General features: G+C 46.7%; 1 protein-coding gene across 1 annotated transcript in view; it reads left to right on the plus strand.

Annotated features, from left to right (window-relative positions):
* The first annotated feature begins 2792 nt into the window (after positions 1 to 2792).
* The window catches only part of LOC144136285 (trans-1,2-dihydrobenzene-1,2-diol dehydrogenase-like), a 35088-nt gene continuing 22610 nt past the window's right edge, over positions 2793 to 15270 (plus strand). Inside the window, exons 1-4 of the mRNA XM_077668506.1 lie at positions 2793 to 2973; positions 4162 to 4219; positions 5098 to 5248; positions 7106 to 8262. Of these exons, the coding sequence (XP_077524632.1) occupies positions 8209 to 8262 (54 nt within the window). The 5' untranslated portion in view covers positions 2793 to 2973; positions 4162 to 4219; positions 5098 to 5248; positions 7106 to 8208. The remainder of the gene's footprint in view (positions 2974 to 4161; positions 4220 to 5097; positions 5249 to 7105; positions 8263 to 15270) is intronic.

Raw genomic sequence — 15270 nt, forward strand, 5'->3', positions numbered from 1 at the left:
ATATATATTTGATTGCTTCAATGGCTAATATGATCTCCAACCTGAATACAACGGCCCGTGCTTCGTGTTATACAAACACAATCTACCTTCGCATCGTATTTATTTATTTTATTTATTTATTTATGAAATACTGCGGACACTAAGTCCAAGCAGGGTGGGCGTACAAGTGAGCGAAATAAGAAAGAAATAACACTGGAAAATTGCCTTCTACGGCGATTATGTAATTGCTAGATGTGAAACTAAGCTTGATATGTAGATTGGTGCTGCTCTTTAAGTGGTGTTACTTCCATTCTGCTTCGAAATTCTGTAACGTCATGTATTTCGCAGCTTCGAAGCAGAGAAAGAAGCGGGTCCCTAAGTGGACGTTATTCCATTTCACAGCCTATAGGCTGTAGCCAGCCGCTGGGCTTTAAATCATCTGCCGATAGTATGTTAGGTTAACGATGACGACAGCGCCGCCGCAAAGACGCTGAGAAACATCATTTGCTCACTCAGGCCGGTCTGAAACGGGAACATACATACATTGTATTTCTCTGCTTTCAAGCGAGACATTCCTTTACAACCCGTTTATGAATTAATATCTACTGGCGTGTCTGTAATCTACGACTGTAACAAATGTGTTCTGTTACAGTGGTGGTGGTGGCAAAGATGATTATTCTGCTTGAATCACAGGTTTTTCCTTGCCGCCGCTTCCGTACAATGGAAAAATTCCCATTTGATTCATTATTGCCTTAACATTTGTTGCTACCAAAAACTCCGGATCTTCGACATAGCTGAAGAAATGTCAACTGCCGCAACAACGGTGGCCTGGGCGTGTAACTGGTTTGATTTATGGGGGGTATAAAGTCGCAAAGTCATACAGGCCCTGAGGGACGCCGTAGTTAAGGCTCCGGAAACCTCGACCACCTGGGGTTCTTCACCGTGCGCTGACATACACAGGCCTCTAGAATTTCGCCTCCATCGAAATTCGACCGCTGAGTTCCATAACCACTGAGCCACCGCGGTGGCTTAACTGCAGTTCGAAAGCAGATACACTGCAGTACATTTTGTAGTCTTATACTATGTTTATGGAATGTTAAGTTAGCTTATCTTACGTTATGTAATGTTAATTTGTGTTATGTTATATTTACGCAAAGCTTTTTAATGCTTGGTTGTTCATTACTTCAAAGCTGCCGGCACCCGGCTTTATCGCTTTGCTTCTGATGCAAGAGGCGACCAGATTTATCTCGATTGATCGCGCCCGGGTGGAGCCTATTCTACATTATTCCAGCCTGTTGCGGTTACTTTGCACGTCATTAGCTCGAAAGTTCGCAGTTATCTTTATATCGAGTACGGCCGAGAGCGGCGGACATTCTAGTCGACGACCGCCGAGCACGTTCGTTGCTATCGCCGCCGCGAGTCATTCATTTCATCGTGGGCGCAAGTCTGCCCAAATTAAGAGCTTTATTTAGAAACCACTTTCGTTCTCTTCCTGCTCTCCGGAGCATAACTGGCACCCTGGGTCAGCGAATGCCTTAATCGCGCTTTGAGGTACGTGGTGGTGGTGAAAGGTGTGAGTTGCATGCATGCGTTAGCAATGACAGTGTTGTGGCACACATGCGGCACTGCAGCAATAGGACGCAGCGTTCATTGGGTGAGCACCCTCTTGCGATTAAACATCAACTGACACCTTCCAAGCAAGGTGGGCAGGGTGGGTGCGCTGCCTATCCAACGTGCGGAACGCACTCAATGTTACAGACGCCAAGCCGCGTCTAGTTGCCCGATACACCACAGCTTTCGCTCCCTGACAGTGTTCAACAGCAGTTAAACCGCAGCTTTTTTTTTTTGCGTGTCGCCTGCATTGGAGTGAGCCGACTGCCGTACATCGGGTATCACTGTAAAAACAAACCGTCATTTTGACGGCCACCTTTTTATCTATTTTGACGAGCCGCCGGCGTCAAACGGGAAAAGCCCGGGATACATGCGACGTTTTTTCCGACGATGTTCGCGCGGCAGAAAACGTCGTGGCGGCGCGACGCCCGGCCGGAGATACATGGAGCGAAAAAGCGGCAGCCCGCCGCCGCGTATCTCAGCGTGAAAGCAATGTGATCAACAAGTGGCAAATACCATTGAGCGAGCAGCTCTTTGAGAGCAGCGACGCTGACTCCTTATTCAGATTAACGAAATTGTTCATTTAGACACCACTGTACTGATTGCAGCACGCGTGCATAGATATCTACAAGGTTTTGCGCGCTCGAATGCGTGCGGTCGCGTACCTTTCGATGCCCGCTCAGCCGTGGCTACCATCGGCTGCGGTTTTCTTCGGCACCTTCGCTTCAGGGAGGAAAAGTGGTCATTTCGATCCAACATTCGGCCGTGTTCTCCAAAAAAAGTGACATTTCATGTCTCGTGAAGCGTTTATTTTCACGATAATAACATTTCCGTGCAATAAACACAGCAGTGCCCGTCGGCCATGGCGGCCATGTTGGCGGCGGCGGAGGCGGCCAAACCGGAAGAGCGGGCTTTCTGCGCTGCTATTGGCTTGCTTCGGCTGCCGCTTCCGGTCAAGCCGGACGCCGCGCGTCAATATCTGGCGGGGCCAGAAGGGCGGCGGCGGGCGTTTTTTTCGAAAATCGCCCAGAAAACACTCCATGTATCCCGGAAAGACGGAGACTTCGCCGTGAACGAGCGAGCGAGGAGAAAGAGACGGAGAGCGCAACACAAAAACGAGAAACTCTATTGGCTGGCGCGTAGGGGTACGTCATGTGAGACGTCGTTCAACGCGCGCTTCCGGCCCCCGCTGTCAAGGGAGGAGTCCGGTTGTCGTGTGCGCTGGTTCCCTCTCGCTTTTCTTTGTGCGCGCTGCTTCTGCCCGGGTGTGCGTTCTGCTTTTTGCGCCATTTTGCCTTTTTGTGTGCGACGCGTTGGAAGGCCGCGAAGACGCAATCAAGGAACGTATGGGCTGCAGCCGAAAATCAACTGCAGCGGGTAGAGGTAAGTGTTCTGCTTATATGCTTCGTTCGTGTAGTACGCGTTCTGTGAGGCACATAGCTACGAGGAGCACGCTAGTTCTCACGCGTAATGTATACACGCACCGATGGCCGTGGGCCCGAGATTGCCGTTCAGAGACGTGTTTCTACGTAAAGCGGAAACCACACAACCGCGATTTTTCGCGCGTGGTCCTTCGTGCGTGAATCGCGGCCTCATGGTTCAGCCACGTGCAGCGATCTTCAGGGGCTGCGTGCGCCCACGTGTAAAAAAACAAAAAAACTTCCTGTGAGGAACACTGAAGCGTACGAAGAGCATTGGCGCACGTTAATTGAAGAAAGTCGAAGAAAGTCGTTTATATTATCTCTATCATGCGGGCACATACAATCGCGATCGAGCCTGACTTTCGGGTACGATTACTGCTACGCGGGCAAAGGATCGAAATCGAGTTGGTCGAGCTCTAGCGCGCCATGCGCCTCTGTTTAAATGCAGAACACCTTATGAATGGGCTTAATGGGCAGTAAAAATAGTTGTAAAAACAATTTTTTACATTTTCAGTTGTAATTCAGGCCAAGACATGTGCTATGACTACCATGCTGGCCATCTGCAGCTCCCTTGAATACATGGTGTCGGCACTACTGTCGTAGGTTCGTAAAAGTATTCGTCAATAAAAATCAGACTACTTTTCGTGCACTGATCAGCTTTTTTCTGCTTTATTTCTTACGCTCTCTCTTTTTTGTTGTTCCTCGCTTCCTGGCACACCGAGCCCCATACGTCGGTGTCCGGTGGCGATGGGGCAGCTTAGTGTTCAGTTCGTGTACTGATAGTGTGCAGTTTCATTCTTGTATAGCATTAAGATATGGGCCTAATTATTTCAGCAATAGTTATTTCCAAATAAATTCTGTTCATTTTTATAGCTTATTGCCTATAAGCCTCAAACAAGGGCCAAAAATTTCTTTCGACTGGCGTATCCATTAGCTGGGAATTATTGAATCAAGTAAATTTGTAGTCTTGTAATTTTATACCGCATTTTCATCCATTTCTGCTGAAATGATACTTTACCCGAGGTGTAGAAAGTGCCTTGATGACAGCAGGATCGTTAGAAGTATGGTTATGATTTATTATTGAGATACATGTATCTGATCACTGATGTTTTCTCTGGAGTCTAATAACATGTGGCTTGTGAATTCCCAGCATGCAGCTGAAGGGGGGCTGGAAGGACTGCCAACAACACCTCACCTTGCTGTGATTGGTATGTATTTGTCATTTATAGAACTTTGGCTCAAAACATGGCTTGTACAGTGTATTTTATTATTCTACGATGTAACCTGATTTTGTGTAACTTCACTCTACTTAGTAGAACATATTCAAAACTTAGGAATGAGGCTAGCCCTGGATGAAAGGCTTAGTTGCTGCTTCATCTTATGTATGTGCAGTTTGTTTAATAATTAAACATGATAACAATCTGCAAGTTTGGCCAGTAGTTTTCCATTCTTATAAGAGTGTACAAAAAATTTGGAACTCAGTAGCAGTACTGTTGATAAGTGGGGAGGGTGGGGCAATCTCCGCACTATAAGGTGATATGCCAGAGTTCATCGAGACTAATGTGCGGCCTTTTGACTTGCCAAAAGCATGACGTTTTGCTAGAAAGCATGAACGAAGCTGAGCTTGGCTTTTCTCATCAATGTCATGGCAGGCTAGTACAAAATGGAGGGCCTTTGAAAAGTTGCCTTGGTGCTTACCCAAGTTTCGTTACCTCATCACTATTCCCCATTATTTAAAAAAAAAACGAAGTATTCTGTCGACAAAGTTAATTCTTTTTTGTCGTGCAATATTTGTAAAGCTTTTTCCATAAACAAGTTCTATGTATTATGTTTACATGAAGCAAGCATCTTCAACAGATATAATTAGTGGCGTGAAAAGCACTGATAAGGGAGGGCATGTTGCATGTGTCTGTCTACTGCCAGGGTACCATAAGGCCTAGCAACAAGACCCAGTATGGCTTTTTACGAGTACATTTGAATTCGGCTTCTCTCAGTGTACGCATCGAAGGCCATAGAGTTACTCGAATTATTAGATCACCCCTTTAGTGGGTAGCGTTTGCGTGGGACTAATTTTTTTTCCTTGCAGGATCAAGCATGGGGGACATAAAGAAGATCATCGTTGCAGTGGATTCTACCAGAAGTCTTGAGAAGGCCATGGGCCTCCTCCTTGGTGCCTTCTTTGTGTTCAACGTTGCGTACCCTCCCGACTGCCCCCTCACCATGGAGTTTTTGCAGAGGTAAATGAGTGAATGTGGGTGATACGTTTGATAAGCAATCGGAATCCGAGGCAATAGTGTGAGCAGCAGGCTTCTTTTTCCTGAGGAAAGGCACTCGCCCTCCTTAGCCAGTGCCTGCAAATGATCAGTTCTGCCCTGTTCCTCTGAAATTCTGATGTCGTCACATACATTCCTCTCGTGCATTTCTTCGTTCTCTGGCACAGCACCGTGTTGCTTTTTTGGCACACCTGTATGGTGATTTGCCAGTCACAGGCGTCTTTAGAAAGTAGAATGGTAAGATTATTGATATAGTGCTGCTTGCCAGCAGTACATGCTAACAAGCCTTGCACATTGGCTAGCTCTGGCAATTGTGAGATGAAGGTCGGACGTTTGATTTTAAATTGCACCCAGTTCTGGTATTCTGACACTTGCAGAACTGCGGATTTGATCATTGTCGTGATGAATGCACCAGCCTGGCAGTTTGCATTGCCTAAACTTGGTCACGTGTCCTGTGAGTGCATCTAGATAACACTTTTCAGTGTTTTGCTTATTTTTTTGGTTGGCTACTGCAAGAAAGGGGCTAAGACGAAGAACCAGATAGGATGGGCGACTGTCAATTATTGCTAAATGTAATGTGTGCAGCACTTTTATAAGTACCGACGTCAGGAAAAATAGGAGCGAGGATTAAGTGTAAATGCAGTTATTTTAAGTCGCTCTACTATGTATCGTGTCCACTGTCTAATGTCCTAGTGCAACATTACAGTGTGTCTGACTATGGGTTGCGTCCACACATGTGGCACTAAGTTGCCGGATGCCTGTCTGCACTTTTACAGGCCTCAGGTTCCCTTGTTACCATTGATGCAGTGCTCGCTCTAGCCTGTGTACAATCAGCCCCGAGAAAGTAGGGCTCTCTACCTCACCTTCTGGGCACTCAACAAACCTTTTGCAATGATGAATGTCAGTTTTTCATTTTGCATTGAAACGGGAGACGTGACACATAGGCAGGACAGCTTCACAGGTACTGTCACAACCATTACATGGCACTTTCCCCTTTCACCTGGTGATCTTTTAGGGTCTGGCAGGGTTATTAGCCCCTTTCAAAAAAAATTATGCTGTGATCCCATATTTGTCCAGAATTGCTCAGTACTTGAAATGGACAGGTGAAAGAGCCATCGTAAATCTGCTATGTTGGCACCTGAGAAGTTGGCCACCCTTTGTGTGAACAGTTGCAGTGTAAAAGAAAAAAATTAAGACATTCATCATCGTGACAGGCTTGTTGATTGCTCAGAAGATTTCAGGTGTGAAATTCCGCTTATTTGTGGCCAAGGGCACAGAAATTAGAATGAGCATAGTGCAAATGGTAAGATGATGAGGCATGATAATGAGGTTTGTAAATGTATTCATGGTTGCCACATGTGCAATTGCAGCCTATACCTGGACATCAGGGTGTTACATCAATACTGACCTATGTTTGCGGCTGACAGCAGAAAACACTGAAGTGCAGCAAAATGCTCTTGCATAGTTATGGTTTCTAGACTCTGTGCATGGTTCCTGTACATGATGAGCACCTATTGTTACTAGAAATACTACATGGTGTGTATGTGCAATTGTGGGCTGTTTTTTACGGGTTATAATAATGGTTACATTTAGGTACATCATCAATTGTTAGTGCATGTATATGTAGCTGTTTAAGCGCACTACTAGTGTGCTCACATTTGTTGCTACCTGATTTTAATCTCGTCTTTTCATTTCGTAATACTGTGTGTTGCAGAAGGTAGTGCAGTTCACACATTCATGGCATTTCACGCGTGTAGGCAGAGTATGTGATTGGCACAGTTTATGGAGCATGGTTTTATTCTATCCTCGTTTTGTTTCCAGGTACCTTGGGCAGAGCAACCCAACGAAAGGGCGTGGCAAAGGCAGACAGGGCCTGCGGAATCGCACCAAAGTTGCTGAGCCTGCTGGAGGCACTTTAATTTATGAATAAATGTGCAAGTAGAAATGTAAATTTGTTTTTGTTGCATGGTTTATGAGGTACTGCCCACTGCAAGTGACTGTCATGTGGTCAGGTTCACCACACTATATATTGACACAGAATTATGTTGAGACTTGTCGTGTTGGGCCATCATACTGACAACACAGTTGCATTTCATGTTGACAAGCCAAATTTTGGAATTGTTAAAAGCATAGTCATTTCAAAATTACAGCCTGCTATTACCTTGATGGCCAAATGCTGTACTGACAGTTATAGATAATTTCAAATTTGCAAAAAGTCTTGAAGTCATAAAAACAGTTTTAAAATTGACAGCTTGCCATCGCAGACAATCAGTGGTATAATTACAGTTTGGCTGTATTTTCAAATCGATAAAAAAGACATCGAAGTCAGGAAAAAACATTGTCATTAAGAAATGACATCTTGCTGTAACTGCTACGGTCAAATGCTATCAAATTGACAGTTTGACTTTATTTCACATTGACAAGAAAAACATCAAAATGATGGAAAAACTGTCATTTAGAAATGATGTTCTGCTGTCACTTTGATGGTCAAATGTCATCAAATTGACGGTTCGGTTGTATTTCAGATTGACAAGAAAAACATCAAAATGATGAAAAAACACCGTCATTTTAAAATGACTTGGTGCCGTCATTTTAACGGTCAAATGCTTGGAAATAGAGCTGCCAAGGTATTTCCCGTCATTTTGACGGATTTTTTTTTATATAAGCCAACGAGGCAGGTGCAGCGCTGCGACAATTTCCCTCTCTTGCGTGCGACTCTTCTTTCTTGTTATTCCCGTCTCCCGTGGCTGATGCATGCTATTTAAACAAAACGACGCGATGTCAGATGCAGCAGAAAAAGCAGCTGTTATGGTTGCTTTGCGCACTATGCAGCTACGTGGAGCCCCAAGCCAGCATTCCTTTGGAGGCTGTCATTTACTGTTCGGGGAGGAAAAGTCACGGTCGAGGCGCGCACAAGTTTAGAAATGCCAGAGCGGATCATTCGCTTGATGATGGCAAGTGTCCTTTCATGCAGAGCGGTAAGCATTAATTTTCGTTCTTTTCGCTTTGGCTCATTGCATCTAAGTCCTGCTCATATAAATGGTCAAGGAAGGCAAGAAGGTTTTTGGCTTTGAAAACAGGCCTGTACCGAGCCGATGTGACAACATGGATAATTCTTAAGTATGTGATAAGGAACGGAGGGTTCCCACACTCAAGAAAGACTGCTTTTATCTAAGCTTATAATGCTGTGAGGCGGCGGGAGCATAATGCCAACGTTGCATTACCCATTGTGCGAAATAAAATTTTGTCTCAGATGCACAGAAATGATAAAATTGCACTCATAATATCTCTAGTTGAATTACATCAATTTCAAGCTGTTTCGACTACTGGTATTGTTGGAAAAATTATGGGGATGCGTAAGTCACGATTGAAATGCGGTACCATTAAATTTTATATTTGTCGCAGGCTCGCAGCTTCTGTTGTAACTTATTTGCGCGCTTACATGAGTTTCGTGGCGGCTGTCGGTCTATGAACTGCCATGTTCCGACTGTTACCCGCATAACAGGTATCTGCTATACTGTGACGGTGTCTACGTATGCATACTAGTACAGAATATGATCGCTCCCAACTCGATGGGCAGGTTATAATGATGCCACAAGGTTACGGACCTTTCGCGACCAATCATTAATTGCCACCTGCCATGTGGGGCAGATTGCTCGGAATCAGGAGGCCATTTTGCCAGAGTGAGCAGGTTGCGATGCTGTCATAAGGTCACATGACCTTTCCCGACCAATAGGAGTGACCAACCAGAACAGGTTATGACGCCACAAGATCACGTGATCTTTATAGATCACAGCGAATTTTGCACATCGAATGGCGTATATTGCTCCTGACTTGAAGCCTAACGCCAACGCATTAAAAAGTGGTTAACATTTTTTTAAACGATATTTATTGCCTCGGGGCATAAAGGCTATGAAATGAAAGATGAGTAAGATGCTTAAATAAATGAAAAAAGGTGCGCTGATTTGATGAAATCAAGAAGTGAACGATGATATGGACCCTGTGTTCAGGCAATATATGAATCCGAATTGTCCGTTGAGAGTCCCACTGCCGCCAGGTGCCGAATTCTCGTCGGCTTCAGCGCCGGGCAGTCCCACAACAGGTGGTGGATATCCGCCTCACAGTCTCTGTTCTTGCAGACTGGACACCCGGGGCGGGATTATAAATCTTTGAAATGCAGCCACGTGCGTATCACAGCTGGAATTAGGGCAACCCCGACCCGTATCCTCCGAAGCGCAACCTCCTCTGAGCGGGTAAGACCACGGGGGAGGGTTACCGCACACGGAGGGATTAGAGCACGTGTGCGGCGCCGGAGGTGTTCCTTTCTTGTTAAAAGGAGGGTGGTGTCATCCAGAGTGAGGACTCGAGGCAAAGACGAGGTTGGTGTCGAAAGGCGGGTCGCAGAATCTGCGCGGCTTTGTGCGCTCAGGAGGTTACGCGGGACCCACTCAATACGTATTTGCTGCGGGATGCGTGCCGCTAGACCATGGACGTCTTGGCAGATTTCTGGGGTGCGACTGACTCGTCGCAGTAGGCGTATGACGTGAAGGGCGTCGGTGCGAATGACAATGCGGGCCGTGGGTAGCATGGGAACGGCGGCCACAGAGCAAAGTGCCTCTTGAACCGCAAGCATCTCCGCACAGAAGGAGGAAGGAGGTTCTGAAAGGCGAAACCTTGAAGTTTTGTTCAGAGCAGGCTTGCAAGGACAGTAAACTGCCGTTGTTTTTTCGCAGGCTTGGATGCTTGCGTCAACGTACATAACGATGGAGCCATGCGGCAGATTGGCGTCTTGCTCAGTAATTCGGTCGCGAAAGGACGATGCCGCGCGGGTAGATGATGGCCTACGTATAGATCAGTTGGCTTGTTATCGCTTAGCTGCACAAAACGCCAGGGAGGAAGAACTGGCGGGGGCGGCTGCAGAATGGAGTGCGATGCAGCATATGCCCTGAGTGCACACGTTATGTGTATAAGGCTTGACTTTAGGCGGCGAGCATCGCGTCGTTGCTGCACGCGCTCATCTAGTGTATTCAGTTGCGCATGTTCTTGGAGCGCCACGATCGGGGTAATGCGAAGAAGGCAAGTGATGAGCCTCATTGCATCTCGGTTAACAGCTTCTAGACGATCCCATTGAGCCCTCGTCAAATGCTGGAATTGGGCTTGGTAAACGAGGCGCGGTTGCACAACCGCCCGCACCAACTGTCGTGCAACATGACCGGGCTCTGCCTGTGGTTAACATTTGTACTTCGTAACAAGGCCTCGAATGTGGTACGTGGACCGAAAGCCCGGCCGGGCCTTCGCCGGGCCTGGGCCAGGACCATGCTTAAAGTTGCTGGTCCGGGCCGGTCTTCGGCCTGTACATAGAAGACCTATGTCCGGCATTTGATTCACTATATCAGGATACAGTACACTTCGGGCTGCCCTCTTTACCACTGATCCGGATTATGAGAGGGAAATAACTAGAAGGAAAAGAATGGGGTGGAGCGCATGTGGCAGGTTCTCTCAGATCATGAATTGCAGGTTACCAATATCCCTCAAGAGAAAACTGTACAACAGTTGTATCTTACCGGTACTCACCTACGGGGCAGAAACACGGAGGCTAACGAAAAGGGTTCAGCTTAAATTAAGGACAGCACAGCGAGCCATGGAAAGGAAAATGTTAGATGTAACGTTAAGAGACCGGAAGTGGGCAGAGTGGGTGAGGGAACAAACGCGTGTTAATGACATCCTAGTCGAAATCAAGAGGAAGAAATGGGCTTGGGTAGGTCATGTACTGCGAAGGCAAGATAACCGCTGGTCCTTGAGGGTAACGGAGTGGATTCCAAGAGAAGGCAAGCGTAGCAGGGGGCGGCAGAAGATTATGTCGGCGGATGAGATTAGGAACTTTGCAGGCATAGGGTTGGCGCAGCTGGCAAAGGACAGCGTTAATTGGAGAGACAAGGGAGAGGCCTTTGCCCTGCAGTTGGTGTAGTCAGGCTGATGATGATTATGATGATGATGATGATGACACTTCGGGCACTCTAGCAGCGAAAAGGATTAAACATAGCCATGGTGTGAGCTGAGAGAAAGTTATGAGATGGCATAGAAGCCTCGTTGGAACGAAAACCGAGCGGCCGACGTCGTCGCTTCTGGTAGGTGACGACCCCTGCCAACCGTCTTCCTCTCCCCCTCCCCCCTATTTCTCTCTCTCTTCACCCACTCTCTCCCGAGAGAAGTGAGTTGCCGGACTAATAAATGCTCAGCTCATAGAAAAGTCACTAACACTGACGCAGAGAAAATTAATAAAAGAAGTGATCGGATTCAAAATAAAATCAGAACTGTAGTAGGTCGGTAAGCGAAATAAAAATTCCATTCCTTTCTTCAGCATCCATCCAACTGATCGGCTCTAATTTTTCAAGGCTTGTTTACTTATCTTTAGGTGCCTCTTATAGTTTCTCAGGCGAGAGAATTTGCAAACAATCCTTTATAGTATTCCCTTTTTGTCTGCTGACTTGAAACTCTAGGAATTGAATGTACAGCGGTCGTAAAATGTTTTCTTGGAGTTATTCTTAGAGATGAAACGTGACATTCGTTGGTCTATAGAGATTTCAACAAGATTGTCAGTGACCTTTATCTTGTTCATCATCATCAATAGCGTATGTTGCGTCTGTCCTTCGTATCCTCGTCTTTGTGTGCGTGTACTTGCAGCGCCATGTCTTTTTCAAAACGTGGTCATTATCACACCTGACCAGACGGACTTTCTTCAAACTTGTGGGGACCTGCCTTGCAGCCACCTGAGTTTGCTTTCCCGCGAGGCTCCGTGCAGCGGCAGTCTCACCTCGAGGCTGAGGGCATTCCCTTGTTAGTTACATTAACTGGCAAGAGAGGGCGCCAGCATCGCTGCGCGCGAGACTGCCAAAGCCCGCGCGCGGGAGAGGGGGCATGGGGGCTTCGGCTGGGATCGTCGGCGCGGGCGGACGTGTCGCTCGCGGCTCCGCTCTTCGCCGGCGGGGCGAGGAAGCGACGGGGAGACAGGCTTTCGTACTCGTCCCGTCCGGCCTTCGAAGTATATATCCCTTGCCCTAGCGCGGGCGAACATTCGCTCGGAACCTTGCTGGTGAGTCGGACGACCTTGATTCATTAGCGTACCTTGTTGCTAGCTGGCGTTATTGTTTCTGTAGCAATAAATGCCTGTTTGTGTCAGCCAGTGTGTCGTTCCTTTGTTCCCTCAGAGCAAGGCCCGCCGTGGTCGGCGAGCGCTTGGTAGCGTACGCTATCACGGGGTGGGGTCCGGGCGGCTTTGAAGCGTGTCAGCCGCGATTGAGTGGGGAGAACGTATTTATCTCCCCATTCAACCCCACAAACTCTAGGCTATCCTTTAGAGACTTGCACGCCGTTAGTAGACAAAGTTCAATCAGCGTCAATCACCGTGCAATGTCCAAGTTACTAAGGACGCGCATGTCGGGTCGCGTTGGGTGATACAAAAAAGAAGTTGAATGGTATTTCTCAGCTGCTGAAAAAAAAAGCAGCGAAATACATCTCTCGCAGGTTCCAAAGCGCAAATCTAACAGCGGGTTGTACTGCTGAGGAGCGACGTTGATCCACGCCTTAAAAAAAATTCCCTCAGTAAAACCCGCAAAAAATATTTCGAGCCGTTTTCCCGCGAAACAGACTAAAAACTACTGCGATTATGAAAATCTGAGACAATTTCGGTTCTTAAATTTTCCCCAAACTCCGTCAAAATTTCCTTTTCGCCAACTTTTACTTTTCAAATTTCCTAAAAAAAAAGGAAATTCTCTGAATCAGCCGTCACTGCTGTGGTCTTAGTAGGAAGTTACAACGCCTCATACACGGCTAATTCGCACGAGTGCATTCGCTCGGAGTGTGTTTGCGGTGCGTGCAGAACACTGCTGGCTTTGGTTGCTTCAGATATATCAGCGAGCACACACCGTCGGATCAACCAAAAGGCACTCCGCATCTGCTCATTTTCTGTTGCCGCTCGCTACTAAACATTTGAAACCTGATAAGTATCGCTGGAGAGGGAACTTCATTCGACTGCGACGAGAAGTCGTCTGTTCCGAGACAGTCTATGATTCAGTAGAGTGGAGACCTGGGCTAGTCGGTACAGGATTGTAGACAGAAAACCAGCGCAAAGGACGGAAACACAGAACAGACAGTGTAGGCAGTGTAGTCAGTGCAGAAGCATTGATGATAGGAAGAATAAAATTTCACAATGCACGAGCAATCATGAGTTCAAATACGTCGCATGTGCCACCCAAATTGTGTGGGCGAATTTACCGAAACATTGCAGAAAGCACAAGTGCACTCCACTTTTTAAGAAGACTGCAATTTGTGGACGCGGTAAAACTCTGAGTCAACGAGATAGTATAGAGGCATACCATATCGTTAAAAAAGCAGATGTATGTGTAAGTGACACGACGGTGAGCCTATTCGATAAAGACATTAGATTCTTGAACTCCAGCGTAACCGTGTTGCACACTGACTGCGGTCCTGATGGTTGTTTGTGATGCTGCAACTACCTTTCCTTGTAAATTTGTCATGGGTACGCAAGCGTGGTTTCGGTACTGAAGGGTATAAATGTGGCCATTACTGAAATAAAAGCAGTCGATAGTCCTGCGTCGGCCTGTGTTGCTGTTCTGTGTCTCCGTCCTTGCACTGGTTTTCTTTCTACAGTCTACGAATGCGCACCTTCATCTCCCAGAAACACATCTGCGGTATGAGAAACGCCGTTCGGGAAGTGCATATTGGTTTAGGACCCTCCCGGTCATTTAGCGCATGTTAAACAATCAACAGGCGCTCGTTGCTTTCGTCTCCATTGAAACGCGGCCAGTGCGGTCGAGTATCAGCCGGCGAAACGTCGCTCATTAAAGAAAATTTCACATTGTTACGGTTTCGAAGGCGTTTTAATATTTAGATACCGCGAGCGGTAAGAAATAAGTGATTCAAAATAGAGAGGCAAAGTAAAATAGTTTATTACACGTGCATACAACCATTTTCATTTGTCTCTGGTGACGCCAGGGCTACTCACAGATAAGACCACTCTTAAAAAACGGGCAAGCCCGCTTCATCCTCTCTTCTTTTTGTACTTACCAAACCACTTTTTTTTTTCAAGCGTTATTGCGTTTTGAGCGCTTTTTCCGGCCACATTGTTCTTGTGTAGTAGTTTACTCGCAGGCAGTAAGCCATTTCCGTCCTGAGCTACTGTGGCAACAGGCCGGAGTCGGGGCCTCACGCCGAGCTTGGCGATATGCGCCCTGACTCAATAGAGTGACAATACAAGTAGCGGGCTCGGGTCGGGCCACAGTCTAAGAATGAGGCCCGTGTAGTGCTTTAATTCGAACTGCTGTCCTTTCCGTGCATAAAAAAAAATTTAAAGGACAAAAGAAAATTCCTTGTGGAAGTTGATTGATGGAAGACTCAAAAGCTAAGAAATTTTTCAAACCTTTTTTCCCGCCAAAATGGGCCGCGTCGAACTACACACTTCGGATGCCTATTAGCGAAAGACAAAAACACGATGAACGGTTTGTTTGATAGTTCGGTAGTTGTCAGCACGAACGAATACGGTACAGAGGTGCATTGTTGCACGTTTGCCGGCACTTAAAAGCAAGTGGGACACATGTATTTCGCTGTGCACAAAGGATCAAGCACACAGATAACATACTGCCTTGATCCCGGACAAGTCCGTTACGAGCGTACAGATAGCACACTTATTTGTATCCTGCCATTCCTTTCTGCTTAGGTGGTGCTGCCACAGAAAGAGCATCATTGAATTTCCGCAGCCAGCAGTGACTTATTCTCGAGTTTGCGCTCCGCTTTTTACGAGCAGAGAGCAGAGGCGAGCACGCTTGCATATAGCTCTGGAGCAGTGCGCTGAGGGACAAATAACGTGAAATATTATCGCAGTTTCTCTGTTGCGGGCAATGCGCTTGTGCTTTTATTTTTCGTGTAGCTATGCTAATTAAGAGTGCACATCTTTTGCTCTGCCGATT

Source organism: Amblyomma americanum, chromosome 6, assembly GCF_052857255.1.
Source record: "Amblyomma americanum isolate KBUSLIRL-KWMA chromosome 6, ASM5285725v1, whole genome shotgun sequence".
In the NCBI taxonomy this organism is placed as follows: domain Eukaryota; kingdom Metazoa; phylum Arthropoda; class Arachnida; order Ixodida; family Ixodidae; genus Amblyomma; species Amblyomma americanum.